Consider the following 18,175-nt stretch of genomic DNA (forward strand, 5'->3'; position numbering starts at 1 on the left):
TTGAGAAATCATTTTAAAAATAGTTTTGTACGGAAAAAAAAATTGATTATTTTTAAAAACAACTTCTTTAGGTGAATCGATATATATATATATATATATATATATTTGTATGTGTGTTAATTAGTTTATTGAAAATCTACAAGAAATTTGCGTGGGCTTTTTGAAATCAGGATCAACAAGAAACATGAATGGATAATTTATTTCGGCTATAAACATACATAAGCATAATAACTATATATATATATACATACAACTTTCTTATTCAAACAAAAAAAAGTTCATGAATATTCAATATTAAAAGTAGAAGATGATTTAAAGTAGCTGTAATTTCTTCGTTTTTCTCTTTTTATCTAAATTATGTCACACATATATAATATATTCTTATTGTTATGTTAACAATGTTAATTACTTTAACTTTTATTACGTAACAAATAGAGATGTTTTTTTTATTCATTTATTTTTATAGTAATTACAGTTTTTTTTTAATTTTTACTTCCCTTCTTTGAGGTATAGTCGCATTTTTTTTTTTTTTTTTTTTATTATCCATTTATTAAATAATCTTTTTTAATCGCATTGATCATAAACGTTGTGAACTTTACCGATGTAATATTTTTATTTTTTTAAGAAAGAAAGTTTCAGGCTAAAATTTTAAATTAGAAAAAATATTTTCGAAAAAAAAGATGTCAATTATATAATAGAAATTAAATCTCTGCAACTCAATGCAAAGAAAATGTATTGCACAAGTTATATAAAAGTTTGGTACATCTAAATTGTGGCGAAAGCAGAAAAAAAAACGAAAGGAAATTCTCTATGCCTTAAAGAAGTTTCGTAAATGTGTTAAACAAGATATAAACTTACCTAATAATTTTCCAAGGGGAATTCCCAAATGTTACACATATATATATGTATATAAACATGTATATAAAATCATACATTTACAAAGAAAATTAATTTTAAACCTCACCTATATGGACCACACCTTCTTTTCTTCGAAACTCTTATTCGAATATAGCACAAAGTTCACATACCTGTTTCTTATTGAATTATAAAACATCGTAAATTGTATAAATAAAAAAAAAAGAACATCCATAAATTTGTCAATATTACGCGTGAACCATTTTATTTCCTTGTTATAATAATTCTTGAATAAATAACAATCCTAAATCCGTTATTTACAAATTTATTCCGAATATCAAGAGAAATTTTATATATATATATATATAATGTATTTTAAATTAAAATAAAAATATACACCTGTCTGAGAGCTAAATATATAAATATTTGTATATTTGTTTTAATAATATATAGAAATTTTGTTAAACGGAAATTAAATTTTGTTCTGTAAAAATTATATTTTTTATTTTAACGCAAATAAAATTTATTTAAAACAAATAAATGTTTATTTATTCAGCTCTGAGGCAAATTTTTTTTTCTCTATTATTTAACAACAGATTTTAACTTAACATAATTTTTTCCATAACTAGACCCTCACAGCACCGAAACTTTCCTAAAGATTTCCTAAAGATTTATTTGAAATGTTCGGAATATTTAATTGCAATGTTTAGTGAAAATTGTGTAAAGATTTAAATGTCCCACTTAAATAAATGTTTAGCGCGAAACTTTCTTGAACATTTAAATGAAATTTTCGACTCTTTATAATTACCCAACCAAAAATTTCAGTATTATACCAGAGTTTACTATTGGCGCAGTACTGGTTCAGTATTGGCTGCCGAGACTGGGCAGTCTGTACTGAACCAGTACTGGTTTTTTCATTGTATCAGTACTGTTGCAGTACCACCCTCCCAGTACTGGAAAACCAGTACTGAGCCGATATTGACCCAGTACTGGCTCAACCTGATGAATCTTTTTATTTAAATATTTTGTTTATAAAAATTTTTTCACCTTGATTTTATTTTTAAAAATTAAAATGTATTTTATTTTGCTTTTCTGTGGGTAAAATTATTTAAACAAAAAGTTTCCTGAGACCAAGCCTAAAACATTTTGCAAGATTTTCTTATTGTTTTCAGATATGCAATAAATCCAAAAAAAATTTTAAATGATCAAACTAAAAATAAATAAATTTGTTTATAAAAAATTTATATTTTTTAAAATAAAAATTTTAAAAAATTTTCTTGACAACACTTGTTAAAAATCAAAAAACAACTTTTATTTTCTTAAAAAAGTTTTTCAAAAAAATCATTTTGATGCAAATATATATGTGATTAAAAATAGATATTATATATACTTTTGAAAAAAACTTAAATTTAACAATTTTTTACCCGTAAACTTATAAACCTACAAAAAATTACGTATACTTTTTTTTCTCAGAACTTTGGTTTTATAATAAACGTATTTTTATATTTATTTTTTAATTTTTTAAAATAATAATATTGCAATATATATTATAATAAAGAATAAAAATTCTTGGTGTTTTCGATTTTATATAATAAAATATCCCTAATAACGCAAGATATCTTGGGATATATTGATAATATCCCGCAGATATCCTAGGGATGTCCTATGGATATCAAAAGGATCTCTTAAGGATATCCAAAAAATCGGCGGTTTGGATATCCTTTGGATATCCCATGGATATCTAAGGATATCCACAGGATATCTTCTGGATATCTCTATAGACTTTCATAAATGTCCTCCAGATATCCCATAGATATCGTCAGGATATCCCACAGATATCATCAGGATATCCCATAGGTATCGTCAGGATATCCCACAGATATCATCAGGATATTCTCAGTATATCTTCTGGATGTCAAGAAGATATTCTCAGGATACTGTTTTTAAAGTCATTATGAGACTACGAGTGAGAATATTCTGTGAATTAAATTTTATATAAATAAAATAAAATGCAACTTGTTTTTCGAGAAAGTTGTTTAATTTGAAAAATTATTAACTAATTTTTTTCTCATTCGCGATTCATTCCTTTAGTCATATGCTTAATATTGTTAGAAAATAAATTGGCTTTAAACAATATAAATTCTTCCCCGCAAATAACGAATAACTATTAATATTAATTATACATTAAGTGCATGAGTTTATTTAAAAACTTTGAAAAATGCGTTTCAAATCTTCATTTAAAATAAATTAGAAGCTCATAAGATTTTTGTTTTTATTATATTATTATTCATTATTATTAGCTTAACAATTTTAACCTTTAAAAATATATGTTGAGATATTAAATATCCCGTGAATATCCTAAGAATATCCCACGGACATCCTGAGGATATCCCATGGATATCCTGCGATATAATATCCAATAGATATTTTGTTGATGTGTTAGGGATATCCTGTGGATATCCTATGGATGTCCTGTTGATGTCCCACAGACCGGCGGTTTGGATATCCCAAGATATCCTGGGGACCATTTGAATAAAGTACTATAAACTAGAACCTTCTTCATATAATGTTACGTAAATCCGTTATATTGAAAAAAAATTTTATTTCGTTTTCACAGAATGTATTTCTTTGATTTTCGCAAAATTAGATTTTTTGCTTCCAACAGTTAAATCTTCTTTATTTATTTTTTTGTAATAAAAATGAATTCTTTAATAAACCAAATAGAATTTCGGGATTTTGAAAAAAAAAGTAAAAATAAAAAAATTTGTTTACTAGTCCAAAAAATTGTTGAAGTTAGAAAAAAAATTTGTTATTGTCTTTTTAATACACAATCGATTATATCGCTAGTTTTTAATTAATTTGATTTTAAAAAAAAATTAAATACATTTTTTGGTGATAATATAATTGTACTTATTATAAAAAAATTTTCAATCAAATAAATGATCATCATTTTAAAACGCTTTATTAAAAAAAAGGAAGTTTTTTTTATGAAATAGCGTAATTATCTTCTCTTTCTAATATTTTTATTTGAAGGCCAAGTTAGGGTTCAAGTTCTTCCACAAGTTTATAACGTATAAATTTTTTTTTATGGGCCAAAGATTATATCATGATCAATGGATATAATACGTATAACTGCGTAATTTTACTCTTGAAATTCAAAACAAGTTTCATCAAATTTTCTTTAAATGTAAAATGTGTATATATTTAACTTTCAAAATTCTTTTTTTTTTTGAAAGTTTTAAATTTATGTAATAAGTAAAGCAGAATTTTATTTCAGAGTTAAAATTACATATAGACGAAGGTCCAAAATAGAAATTTTAAAATCTATTTAAACATTTGAAAATTTTCATTTAAAAAACTATGTTTTTAAACTTATTCTTGTCAATAAATAATGAAATAGAAATAATTTTTAAGTATTACAAAAAAATGGTTAATAACAACTAAAATTTTTATTTATTTTTAAATAGTATGAAGAAAAAACAGAAGAGGGAAATAATTGTAAGAAAAAAATTCAAAGTGATTCTTGACAGTTGAAAATTATGAAAATTTATTTACTGCTAAGACAATGATACAAGTGTGAGTGATTACGTAACAAAAATATATTGCACGATGAAGCACAGATAAATAAAAAAAAAATCACAATGATATTTAGACGGAAATTCCGGAAAAGTAATATTGTAAATGATGCAGTAATAATTATTAAAAAAAAAAAAAATATTGCGCATAACATTCCTATGTATATAAATAAATTAATTATATGAAAAAAAAACAAGTGCTATAGAAAAATATTGACTCGAGTTGTTATTTTTTTCTCACTAACACGTGACAGTAAAAAAATTTTCTAACAGAAGTTTATTGAGAAATATATAGTAAATGATTATCATAAAGAAACACACTCTACTTGTTTCTATTTACAAGACTAAAAATTTCTTTATAACAACAAAATATATATGTACATAAATACACTACATCAAACATACATTATTGACTCTTACATAACTTCTGTTTTTTCATTTTCACTATAGTTTATATCCTAAAATATTAATAATGTCTATTATCTTCTGCCTAAAGATTATTGTTAGCAAAATGAATTAATCGGTTTCATTTCCCTATTTTTAATAAGTAAAAAAATGTCTGGCAAAATAGGTATGAAGATCGATCAGATCAAAAAAAAAAAACGGCAAATGGCATTTAGAAGAAATCACAAAATCTCTTTCAACATTAAGCTTTTTCTCTCACATCTCAGTACTTTATGAATCTGTATATATGGTATAAATCACAATAAATATTTAAAAAATCAGTCAGCGAAAATTAATCCATCTCTTGTATCAATTGTAGCCGATGCTGAAGCGGAACTTTTTGATCCAATATTACCACCGAAACCTCCAGAATTAGCATTGCTTGAAGCATCAGCTTTTGCATTTGCATTTCCATTTCCAAAACCGTAAGATGAACCTGAGGCATTTGCATTTGCATTTGCTGATGATTGACCGCCACCTGTGTTGAGAAATTAAAATTTTTTAACATTTTTCATTAGTCCTAGCGTACTATTGAAGAAAATCTTTCACTAAATTGTCATTAATAGGAACTAGATTCTATTCAGTAAAATGTAAGACTTCAGTCCCATGACGGCGCGATTGCAGAATGCAAAGCAGAAAATAATGAGAGTGAAAAGGATAGATTTCTATCTCTTCTGTACTCACGGTTTTCTGCTTTGCATTCTGTATTCGCGTCGTAATGGGACTGAACCCTAAGATAGTATTTACACATGGTGAACAAAATTTACCGAAACGAAATACACAAACCTGATTGGTTGTAGAATCTGTACATTGTGGACAACCAATCAGATTTCGTTTCGGTAATTTTGGTATGGTGACAGAACTATAAAATCCCTCTGACTACGCTATTTAGTGGAATTTGTACTAAACTTAAGTAGAATATACTGTAACCCAAGTGAGGAAAGCCAAAATTGACAACGGATTGCGGTTTGGTTCTAGACATTATAGCTTGGAGACACCAATCTTGAAACAAAATTGAAGCTTTAGGCTTGAATCAGTGTTACTACAAAGCATTTTTCCTTTGCTTTTTATTCCATCTTAACCAATATTTACCAAGCCTCAACCAAACCTGAGCAAGCTTAAACCCATTGTCGCATCTCACCTGAGAATTCTTCTTTCCGTATATTGTATTCAATTAATTAATTGTATTCAAATTAGATAATTAAAGTATCAAAAGAATTGATAAAACTTCTTGATAACATCAGATACTTTGTATGAAGAGGAAATTTTAATTTTGCATAATAAAACAATTTTAAAAGCTGATTTTACTAACAAGATGAATTAAAACGTATCGTTTAAATAAGCGTAATCAATTTTAATAATTTTTATTACATTACCTTGATATGAAGGAATTTCGTTATTATGGAAACCGTAACCACCAGCATTGGCATTAGTGTTGGAATTTGCATTAGATCCTCCGTTTCCACCATATCCACCAGCATTGGCATTAGCATCAGCTTTAGCATTCGAGGAACCACCTCCAAAAACTTGAATAGGAGAACCTGGTTGATAATAAGCTGACGGTTGATTCGCACCTCCTTGTGCTTGAGCATTGGCATTAGCATTAGAAGAACCACCACCATAAACTTGGATCGGTGCACCTGGTTGATAATATCCTGATGGTTGATTACCACCTCCTTGAGCCTGAGCATTGGCATTAGCTTTAGCATTAGAAGAACCACCACCATAAACTTGGATCGGTGCACCTGGTTGATAATATCCTGATGGTTGATTACTACCTCCTTGAGCCTGAGCATTGGCATTAGCTTTAGCATTAGAAGAACCACCACCATAAACTTGGATCGGTGCACCTGGTTGATAATATCCTGATGGTTGATTGCCACCTCCTTGTGCATGAGCATTGGCATCAGCTTTAGAATTCGAATTCGATCCACCATACCATCCACTTTGAGGACCATAATTTTGTGGTCCATAATTACCATAGTACCCTTGACCAACATTTGAAGCACCTGCATTGGCATTAGCATGTGCATTTGAAGAACCACCGCCGGATACTTGAAGTGGACCAACTAATTGATATCCTGGTTGTTGATAAACTCCACCTGGTAATCCACCTTGATTATAGTAATTCCCATTGGTATTTGAACCACCATGTCCACCAGTTTGGAAACCGTATCCACCATTGTTTCCATATCCATGACCGTATCCTCCATGACCGTGTCCGTAACCTCCACCATGTCCATATCCACCATGACCATACCCACCTAGAAGAAATTATAATTAATTCCAATATTCCAAAAATTTCACCCTATTGGAGGTAATTTTGAATCTGATATCAGTCTGCACTTTTCGCACCGAAATTTTGAAGTTCCAATTGTGATTACAAATATCCATCATCTCTTCTTTTCTCTAAACTAGAAATATTTAACTGACCTTGGTGTTTGGTTGGTTTTTCTTCAATAACAACAATAATAGGTTGAGACGGTTTTTGTTGAGAATGTGGAAAAAATTGTGCTTGGTTATTATTAGTTTGTTGTCTATTTGGTCCATGAGGAACCTCTTCCACGACTACGAGAATCGTATCGTCTGGACCTTTATTCACTGGATAATTTCCACCAGTGTTTTTATTAAATGAATTAGCATTTGTATTTGTATTTGGTAACTGTTGGACAATTAATCCTCCATTTCCAGAATTATGATAACCTCCAGGTTTTGTATTATAATTTCCATTGGCATTTGCATTGGCATCTGCATTTGCAGATCCTCCATAATTATTTGTATTTGGTAATTGCTGAACAATTAAACCTCCATTTCCAGAATTATGATGCCCTACAGGTTTTGTATTATAATTTCCATGTGTATTTGCATTTGCATCAGCATTAGCATTAGAATTTGGTAATTGTTGAACAATTAAACCTCCATTTTCAGAATTATGATGCCCTACAGGTTTTGTATTGTAATTTCCATGTGTATTTGCGATTGCATCAGCATTAGCATTTGCATTTGAGGATCCTGCATAATTTGGATTTGGTAATTGTTGAACTATCAACCCTCCGTTTTCGGAATTATAACCCCCTGGTTTATTATATCCTGCAAAATCACACAATTTTTCTCTTCTATTCTTTGATCAGTGGATATTTTCTACAGTGTTAATATCACAACACAAAAGGTACACACAGGAACAAATGCTATTGATATCACAAAATCCATTAATAGAGTTGATTATGTAAATCTAAAGACAACACTCAATGTATACGAAGAAAAAAGATATGTGTCAACACAGTGAGAAATCAACAGATTTCGTGAAAAATTTAATTAAAATCATTGATTCTACAAATATTACCGAAAATTTTGAAAATCAGAATAATAATCTGTACAAATTTATAAAAGATTCTGTAAATATTACAAAAGATTTCCTAAGTCTAACAAATGGTTATGTACATACTATCAAAGATTCTGTAAATAAAACGCTCTGTAAATATCACAAAAGGTTCTGTATAGATATTTACCAAACGGTAAATATTACAAAAAGGTTTTGTAATTACAAAAAGTTTTGTATATTTATGAAAAATTATTTAAAATACTTCTAATTCCAATTCGATGATACAAATATAATTAAATTTATTGTGCGTGCAGTAATTGAAATTGTGCAATTGTTAAATTGGTTTCACAATGAATTGCGGTGCGAATAAAGGTGCAGAGGAAGCAATTTTTGATCATCCAAATGATCTTAATTATTTTTGGTCAAGGTATTTTGTGGTATATAAAATTGTTTCTATTTAAAAAGAGTATAACTCTTGATTACCTTGAGCTGCAGCATTGGCATTGGCAGAAGCTTGAGCATTGGAATTACCATCGGCGTAACCTCCGGAACCACCGTGTCCTCCAGTTTGAGCATTGGAATTTGCATTCGCTGTGGCCGATCCTCCACCAGCTCCAGCTTGTGCTTTTGCTGATGATGATGTTAACGATGTACTAAATCCAATTGGTCCAAGATTAAAGGATGTTCCTAAACTCTTTGATTCAGATGATGCACTCGCGGCGGCATCATTATGTTTTCCTGTTCCACCGAATAATCCAAAATGATCCAAACTTGCAAGCTTTTCTCTTGCACGCTCTCGATGTGAATTTATAATATCGCCCAAAATACCTGAATGAGGAGTTATTATTTATTTTTTTTAATTGAAACAATCTTTTGCTGATTTAAGGACGTTCATATTTGGGATAAAAAAAACTTTCAAAAAAAAATTATTTGATTAGCGTTTAAAATTCGTCTAATTTTTTAATTGTTTGTGAAAAAGTATTTATCAATCGGTTAGCAATGATAATATAATTTTTATTTTCTGTCAAAATTTTCATACAGATAAAATGTAAATAAATTACAAGATATGTTTAAATTTTAGTGATGTTTAAAGTCATGTTTACAACAAACAAACAAAAACAAAACACGCGTGTTTATGCGCGTTTGTTTTATCTATATATTCGCTGGAAGAACAGATACCGATTTTCAAGAAAAATATTTAGAAATTAGGTTAAATTATTTATTTATACATTTTGATTAAAAGCAAATTGTTTAAATAAATAATTTTTTTAAGTTTTAATTTTTTTTTTCATGAAAATTGGTATCCATTGATCCAGTGATATAATTATAACCAAAAAAATAGTTATAAAAAAAATTACATAAATTTAAAAATAAAAAATCTTATATAAAAAAAATCAAAATTATTTAATTTAAAAAAAAATAATTTACAACAGATTCTAACTATTTTAAATGCAAACTTGATAAGGGTAGCGGCAGCAGCCGAAACTTCGTTACAAATTGGTAAAAAATTAGCCTTGAATTTAATAGCTATTTTAATTTTTTAGTCAATTAAATATTTTTTCATTTTTTTGTTTTAATTACAAACTAAAGAAAAAAATTGGGATCCAAAAAATTTTTAATTTTATTAAATACTAAAATAATTTTTAATTGATTTTTAACTATTGCTTCATTTCAAATTGTAATGTATTATTTATTTATTAATTAAAAAAATTTTTTTTAAACTATTATGAATTAAATAAAAAAAAAATTACCATGAGCATAAGAGTGATCAACAACTAGAAGGGTGAACACAAGCACTAACCACTTAACAGATACCATGGTTAACACTAAAAATTTTGATTTTTTTTTTTTTTTTTATTAATGAGTATTTGTTTTATCGAAGATACAAAAGAGACTGAAGCTCAGAGTTTAGTCAAGATCTTTATATACGATTCATGAATGACGCATTCGATGAAAAAGTAATGAACCATTTATTATTTTTTTTCTCTAAAATTAATGAAAAATTTAATAATTAAAATAATTAATTTTTCCTTAACTGATTTTTATATTATTTATTAATTTTCAATTATTTGGAAAATAAAATGTAAATTATTTTATTATAATAATTAGTTGTTAAATTTGAATTTTCTGAAACATGACAAAACTATTACGGGATACATTTGATGGTCACATCCCGTTCACTTTGATGAAGCACTTTATTTTTTTTTTTTTTTTTCGATCTTGGGGAACCCACCGTATATTAATGGAGAAGTGACTAATTACTGAAATTTTGACGTACGTCAGTAATTCTATAGAAAATGTTTAATTTTCAATGAAATTAATTAAACTGGATTTTTTTTTTTTTGCATAAAAAAATTTATTCTCTAAAACATTTATAAATGGAGAAGTGTAAGAATAATATGTAATTTAATTATATGTTTAATAATTAATTTAATATTAATTATTTAATTATGTTTAATATGCTTGTTTACATTATTTTATTAAATAAAATAATATAATTACAAAATTTTTTAAATTTGTAAACTTGATTTATTTAAAATGATATTGAAAATGTTTCAAGGTCATAAAAAATATTTAATTGTTAGATTATTTTTTTAGTGATTATATATTATTAGTTGTTTCGAAACCAGTTTTTCTTCTACTATATAGAATATTTTTAGTCAGGATTTTAGTTACTTTTTTTTTTTTATTATACGATATATTTAAATAGAAAAGGCGTTAAAAATATAAATAAAAAAAAAAAGTTCCCGAAATGTCAGGAGTTATTAATTTAGATATAATTTAAATTTATATTATTATTATTTACTTTTTTTTTCTCATTGAAATGTAATTAAAATTCAAAATAGCTGTAAAATTATTTTTTAAAAAATACAAAAACTAGTACCTGATAAACAATTAAATAAACAACTAATAATAATGTTTCTAAGAATATATAAAAGATGCGATTGAAGGTGAAATAAATTATAAAATATATTATGATTGAAGAAAAAACAAAAAAAATAAAAAAAAGGGAATTTTTTTTTTTTAATTTTCTTTATTGTACGAAAATGTTAATAATACTTGCATTTTTTAAAAGTTAATTTAGCGAAAAGATAAAATTTAATTTTATTTACTTAAAATCAACATATGTACTTTTTTTTTCATTGAAAATTTGATGATTTTTCCTTTTAAATGAAACACAAGTTTCCTTTAAAAAGTGAACGTCATAATATGCATTTTAGTCGAATCTTTTTATTGTTTTGTAATCGTCAGATGTGTTCCGAATTTTATTAAAAGATATATATATATATCAATTACATATTCAGTTAACACATATCCTGCTTCTACTTGAAATTCATTTTTAACAATTGAAACAAGTTAATTAAGATTGTAACATGTTCCTGCAAATGGAATACAAAAGTAATTTTATTCTCACCAAAGTTCCATGTAAAATATAATAATAGCAAATTCACGAAACTTCCCTATATGGTCGATTTCACGTGAGATTTCAGTTGACCCTTTAAAATCGGCCAAATATATTTTTTTCTTGTTCTCTGTGAAAAAAACAGATAATTTTTTTTTGACAAATTTTCGAGTTATGAATTTTCAAAATTTCAGTTTTGTAAATGTTGACCTATTTTCAAAGGCCCTACCCCCATGTATTTTCGGCCGCTGAACACGAATCTGAAGTCCGTTTTTTCCTAACCTCAAAAAACATTTCACAGTTTTGGTTGTATACGATTTTTTTTAATTAATGGATTTATATGAAACTATGGGTATTTAGAGGTTTTTGATGTCGCTGATTATGAATCTGAAGTCAGATTTTGAAAATTCAAAATGGCGGATCCAATATATCGGACAAATTTTTCGAAAATTAATAATTTTTTAGAAATTTTTTTTTTTTAATTGTTGGATTTTCATGGAATTTGTTACTTGGAGGTTTTAGGGACCGTTCATTACGAATCTAAAGTTAGCTTTTCGAAATTCAAAATGGCGGATCCAATATGTCGGACGAAAAAATAAAAATCATTCGAATCGGCTTGAAAAATGTTACTCGGGGGTTTTTGGGGTCGCTGATTAAGAATCTGAAGTCAGTTTTTCAAAATTCAAAATGGCGGATCCAATATGGAGGACGAATTTTTAAAAAATTGTTGGATTTTTATGAAAACTTTATACCGATTTTTATAATATTATAAAAATCTGACTTCAAATTTTCAACTAGCAACCACAAAAATCCCTCGATTTTATAATTTATAATATATAATATATAATTGATTTTTTTAAATCCTTATAAAGGTACAGAAATGTCTCATATTTGTTGTAGAATATATAAGGAGGATGGTGCCCTCAACATAACCTCAAATTAAAAAATGATTTTAAACTGCAAAATAAACACAGAAAATTATAAGTTATTAAAATAAGCTGCAACGTTTATTATTTTAATCCAATTTTGCTTATTTTAATCCATTTTGATATTAAAATAAGCAAAATTGGATTAAAATATAATAAGCGTTGCAGCTTATTTTAATGCCTTTTAATTTTCTGTAAAATGAATAAAAATTAATTACAAAAATTTTTTTGTAAAATATCTTTTTTAAAAAAATAATGTTTATAATCAAAATCTTCAAAAATTAAAAACAAACTAAATTTATTTCATTAAATAATTTTTTTCACGATATCGAAAAAAATAAAATCTCAAAATAATAGAAGAATATTCCGTTTAAAAATTAATTTTACATTTTATTTTTGCAATTTATGATATTCGTCTAAAACATTAAGACAAATTTTTTCTTTATTTGAGAATATTTTTGATTAAAAATATAACTTTATTTAATCATTCATTTTTTATTTGAAATTCTTCTTTTGGATTTGAAGATTTTTTTTTCTTCTTTTAAAATTGAATTTATTCCTCAAATGAAAGAAAATTTTTTTTAAAGAAAAAAAAATTTTTTCACTTATTTTTTGTTTGAAGAAATTTTGAAAGAAGAAAAGAATTATTGAAAAAATCTAATTTATATTGACAATGTTGTTATTAATTAATTTACATATTCTGGTGGAGTTTTTTTGATGCGGTTAAATTAAAATTTATTTCTTTTCGAAAAATATAAAAATATTTCTTAAAAATCATAAAAGTTGAATAAAAAAAATCCTTATACTAAATTAATAAATAGTTGAAACAAGTTAATTCCTGGAAATGGCAATTCATTATTATTATTATTATTATTATTATTATTATTATTGGTCAAAAATAATGTATAAAATGGTTTTATTTCATAATAATCGACCATGGTCACTATGCGAATGCATTGGGAATTTACCATTTCTTTTTCTCAGAAAAATTTACTAGAACTTGAAAAATAATTTATAAATTATTCACACTGTTAAAGGACAAATTACATACTTTTTTTCGAAAATGTAAAACTGTTTTTTTTTTTTTTTTTTTTTAAATTCACATTGATAAGTAGTCAAAAAATGTAAAGAGTTCAATGTTAAAAGTGTTGAAAATTTTTTTTTTCTTTTTTATCGATATAGTTTTACACCAATATATATTGTTATAATTTTGAACTATAAAGCCCACTCGTTGAAATTGCAAAAATTCTCATTCTCTTGAAAAACGATTCGTTCCGGTTCTTCAAGGTCAGGTTCAATGACTGAGAACAGCCAGTTCAATGACTGTGAGAATAGGCGCTCTAACAAAGCGAAATAATCGAAAAACAATCAAGAAATTATTTTTTACTGTATATATATATATGCGCATAGAACTAAATATGTACAATGATTAATTTTTATAAACGGTTTTCGAAATTAATAATTCATTATTTTTTTACTAAAAATTATCTTTTCATAAATTTTATTATAAATAATAATAATTACTTATTATAAATAATTTTTTTTTTTATTGTCAAATTTCTAATTATTTTGATTTTAACAAGTCCATATAAATAGAATTATTATTAGTAATAAAATAATAATTCTTACAAATAAAGTTATTGTATTGTATTTTTAGACAAAAAATTTACAAAATGCAAATTTGGAAAAATTATATATTATAGTTATAATATGAGATATTATATTATATATATACATGGGGTATTCATAAATACCTTTAATTTTAATGTGGGAATCCCCTGCGCTAAATATGCCAGTGACATGTATATAATATTACGATTGGGAAAATTGCATCTATTTCTAAGAAAGATTATCTCATTTTACATTTGACCTTATCTTTATTCATTAACACTGTATAACATTTAGATCTTGAATAGAAATTCAGTTTTGTTCATGATTATCACTCATCACATCACGTTCACAGATATAAAGAACGTGATTTTGTGCACGAAATGTATTTCATAGAATATCGTGTTTTAAAAAAAAAAAAACCCAGACCGGTGCTTTTTTAAAGATACGAAAATCGCAAAAATTTTTTTATTCTATTCTCAACAAAAATTTTGCACTGAAAAAAAAAATTTATTTGGATCAAATAAAAATTATTGATTAAAATAAATAATTTACTTGTCATTTATTAATTAAATTAATCAAATTATTTCTTTCAATAATTTATGTTTTTTTTATTCAAATAAATATTTATTTGTATTAATAAAATGTTTGTTTTTAAATAACTAAAAAAAATTTTAAACTAAGTACAGGCCTCGACTAACGTCGTTGTAATCGATTTTTATTCCAAAAAAATATCGAAAAAGTATAAAAATATTATCAAAGAAAATTTAATTCTAATATTTCAGAATCGAACAAAGACAAATTATCAAAATTTTATTTAAGTAGGACAAATTTCTAAAAAAAATTCTTAAAGTTTTTATATTTTTTTCAAGTCTGATTTAAGCAATTTATTTGAATTACAAAATTTTGTAATAGGTTTTAGTTTTTATGGTCAAAAAAATTTCAGGCAATACTGAAACAAGTTTTACAGAATTTTAAATAAATTTTTTTTTTCAAATATAATAATTTTGGATGAGTTAAATGTTGAAATTTTTAGAAATAATTGAATTTCAAAAGATTTTGTTAATTTTCAGACAATAATTAAATTTTACCAAACTAAATATAATTTATCAAATAATTTTAGATAACAATTTTTTAAAAGTAATTGAATTTTTAAAGATTTATAATTTAGATTTTTTAAAATAAATTGAACTTCAAGTGATTTTAAATTAAAAATTTTTTATGATTTCACTAAAAAATTTATTAGACTTTGCAGGACAAAAATACAATAATAATTTGAAAACTTTTTAAGTGAAAATTGGTTTCAGATAGTTTAATTTTTGAATATTATAAAAATCATTAAAAATAATTGAATTTTAGGAGAGTTATAATTGAAATTATTAAATTTCAAAAAAATTTTAGATGGAAAATTTTAGAAACTTTTAAATTGAAATTTTTAAAAATAAAATTTAATTTCAAAAGATTGTGTTAAATTTCAGACAATAATTATAATAAGAGGAATTTTTAGTGATTTCTGTTGATGAAGAATTTATTAGAAATCACATACAAAAATTGAATTCTAAAATTTTTTAATTTTAAAAATGCTTTCACATAATTAAATTTTCGAAGAATATTATAAAAATCATTAAAAATAATTGAAATTTTTGCAAATTATTAAATTTCAAGTGATTTTTAATTAAAAATTTTTGGTAATTTTATTTGCTAATTTTTTTTTAAAATTATAAACAATTATTAAATTTCATAAAAATTTTAATTGAAAAATAATTGAAGATAATTGAATTTGTGAAGAATTTCATTAAAATTATTAAAAATAATTAATTTAGTAAAAAATTTGTTAAATAATTGAAATTAAAGAAGATCTGATGAAGATCTGCATTGTATACTAAAAAAAACGTATTTTGTTTAAATTTTTTTTTAAAAAATGTAAAAAAAGAGTCTAAAAAGTCGCATTTTATTAAAATAAGTAGAAAAAATTGGCATTTTTGAAAAAGATTCGGAAAAAGTTGAATAATGAAGGTCTCGAATCAGCTTAAAGACACAAAAAGTCGTTTTAGTCGATTTATATTCCAAAAAAAAGTGGATTTGTTTTTTATTTTAACAAAAATATTTTACAGATTTTTAAATAAAAATTTTTTTTTAATAATAATCCTTTTCGAAGGGTTAAAGTTGAAATTTTTAGAAATAATTAAATTTCAAAAGATATTGTTAATTTTCAAACAATTATTAAATTTTACAGAACTAAAAATAATTTATCAAACAATTTTTGGAAAACATTTTTTAAATTTAATTGAATTTTCAAAGATTTAAAATTGACATTTTTGAAATTAATTGAAACTTTAAGTGATTTTTAATTAAAATTTTAGATGATTTCACTAAAAATTTATTAGAAAATGCTGACAAAATACAATAATTTGAAAATCATTTTTAATTGAAAAATGGTTTCAGATAGTTGAATTTTCAATGAATATTATTAAAATAGTTAAAAATAATTGAATTTCCTTAGAGTTATAACAGAAATTATTAAATTTCAAAAAAAAAATTTTCGATGGGAAATTTTAGACGCTTTTAAATTCAAATTATTGAAAATTCAATTCATTTTGAATTCAAATTTTTGAGAATAATTAAATTTTATTTGATTTTAAATTTGGAAAATAATTGAATTTCAGTTCATTTTGAATTGAAAATTTTGGGAAATAATTGAATTTGAATTGAAATTTTGGATAATAATTTAATTTAAGTTCATTTTTGATTGAAAATTTGGATAATTAATTTTGAATAGAAATTTTAGAAAATAATTGAATTTTATTTCATTTTAAGTTGAAAACTTGGTAAATAATTAAATTTTAAATTGAAAATTTTGGATAATTATTGAATTTTAATTGATTTTGAATTAAAATTTCGAGTAATAATTGAATTTTAGTTTATTTTGAATTGAAATTTTTAAAAAATAATTCAATTTTGTGATATATTTGTTTTAAATAATAAACAATTGTTAAATTTCATAAAAATTTTAATTGAAAAATAATTTTGATATAATTGAATTTGTGATGTATTTAATTAAAATTATTAAAAATAATTAATTTAGTGAAGAATCATTTTAGTTCAAAATTTGTTAAATAATTGAATTGAAGAAGATCTGAAGAAGATCTACATTTTATACTAAAAAAATGTATTTTATTTACATTTTTTTTCAAATGTAAAAAAAATGTCGCATTTTATTAAAATAAGTCGATAAAAGTCGTATTTTTGAAAAAAGTCGGAAAAAGTCGTATAATCCGAGGTCTGTAAACATATAATTTTCATTATTATCATTTAATATGTAATAATATTCTAATAAATTAAATTATTATTGATAATATTAATCTTTAATTTCTTTATAATAAACAATTAAATACTGAATTTGGCGCGCTTGAGCGCGTTTAATTTTGCTAGTAAAAAATAAAATCTTTTAAATTAAATAAAATAATAATTTACTCAACTCTAAGACAAAATTTATTTATATAAAAGAAAAGATATTTTTTTTCCCAATAAATTCTAAATTTTACTTAAATAAAAAATTATTTAACTCAAGTAAAATGATCAAATTTATATTTTATATAATGATTTGACTCATATGTAAAAAAAATCTCACGTTTCTGTACGTAATCGAAATATTTTTGTTTCAAAGAATAAAGTATTGACATTGAAAACATTCATAACTTGTATTAAATAATTTAATTTACTTGAATCTATAAAATAAAATTGTTGGGATAAACAAATTTGAATTAGGTACATCAAATAACCAAGCTTTTTTTGGTGAAATAAACAAATTAATTGTTTAAAATTATTCATTACTTTTCGTTAAAATCAATTGAGGCATTTCATATGAAAAGACAGGGTCATATCTCGGATTTTTCTCAAAATTCGATAAATTGTAGTGATAGTGGTGCTAAATAAGTTTACAAATTTTTAATATTATTTGATACAAAATATTTTTTACTTGTTTTTATAAAAATAATGTATTAGCATTATTCGCATTGGATAATATAATTTATTCTATTCT

The 18,175-nt window shown here is 24.2% G+C and overlaps 1 protein-coding gene across 6 annotated transcripts; it reads right to left on the reverse strand.

Annotated features, from left to right (window-relative positions):
* Window positions 1–4,389: 4,389 nt before the first annotated feature.
* Window positions 4,390–10,102, reverse strand: LOC127285729 (uncharacterized transmembrane protein DDB_G0289901-like). Of its 6 annotated transcripts, none has more exons than XM_051311887.1 (6): window positions 9,948–10,102; window positions 8,680–9,024; window positions 7,308–7,964; window positions 6,653–7,138; window positions 6,251–6,547; window positions 4,390–5,352 (listed from the first exon to the last, which is right to left on the reverse strand). In XM_051311887.1, the coding sequence occupies exons 1-6, from the start codon at window positions 10,012–10,014 to the stop codon at window positions 5,153–5,155; spliced, it is 2,052 nt and encodes a 683-aa protein (XP_051167844.1). In that variant the 5' UTR covers window positions 10,015–10,102; the 3' UTR covers window positions 4,390–5,152. The 6 variants fall into 6 exon arrangements, with proteins under 6 accessions (XP_051167844.1, XP_051167874.1, XP_051167853.1 ...); XM_051311917.1 differs by having other exon boundaries at window positions 4,391–5,352; window positions 6,758–7,138; XM_051311896.1 differs by having other exon boundaries at window positions 4,391–5,352; window positions 6,251–6,619; window positions 6,725–7,138.
* Between the last annotated feature and the right edge of the window lie 8,073 nt (window positions 10,103–18,175).

Source organism: Leptopilina boulardi, unplaced genomic scaffold (genome assembly GCF_019393585.1).
Source record: "Leptopilina boulardi isolate dan_hultmark-lab unplaced genomic scaffold, ZJU_Lbou_2.1 LbouV2_121, whole genome shotgun sequence".
NCBI classification, from domain to species: domain Eukaryota; kingdom Metazoa; phylum Arthropoda; class Insecta; order Hymenoptera; family Figitidae; genus Leptopilina; species Leptopilina boulardi.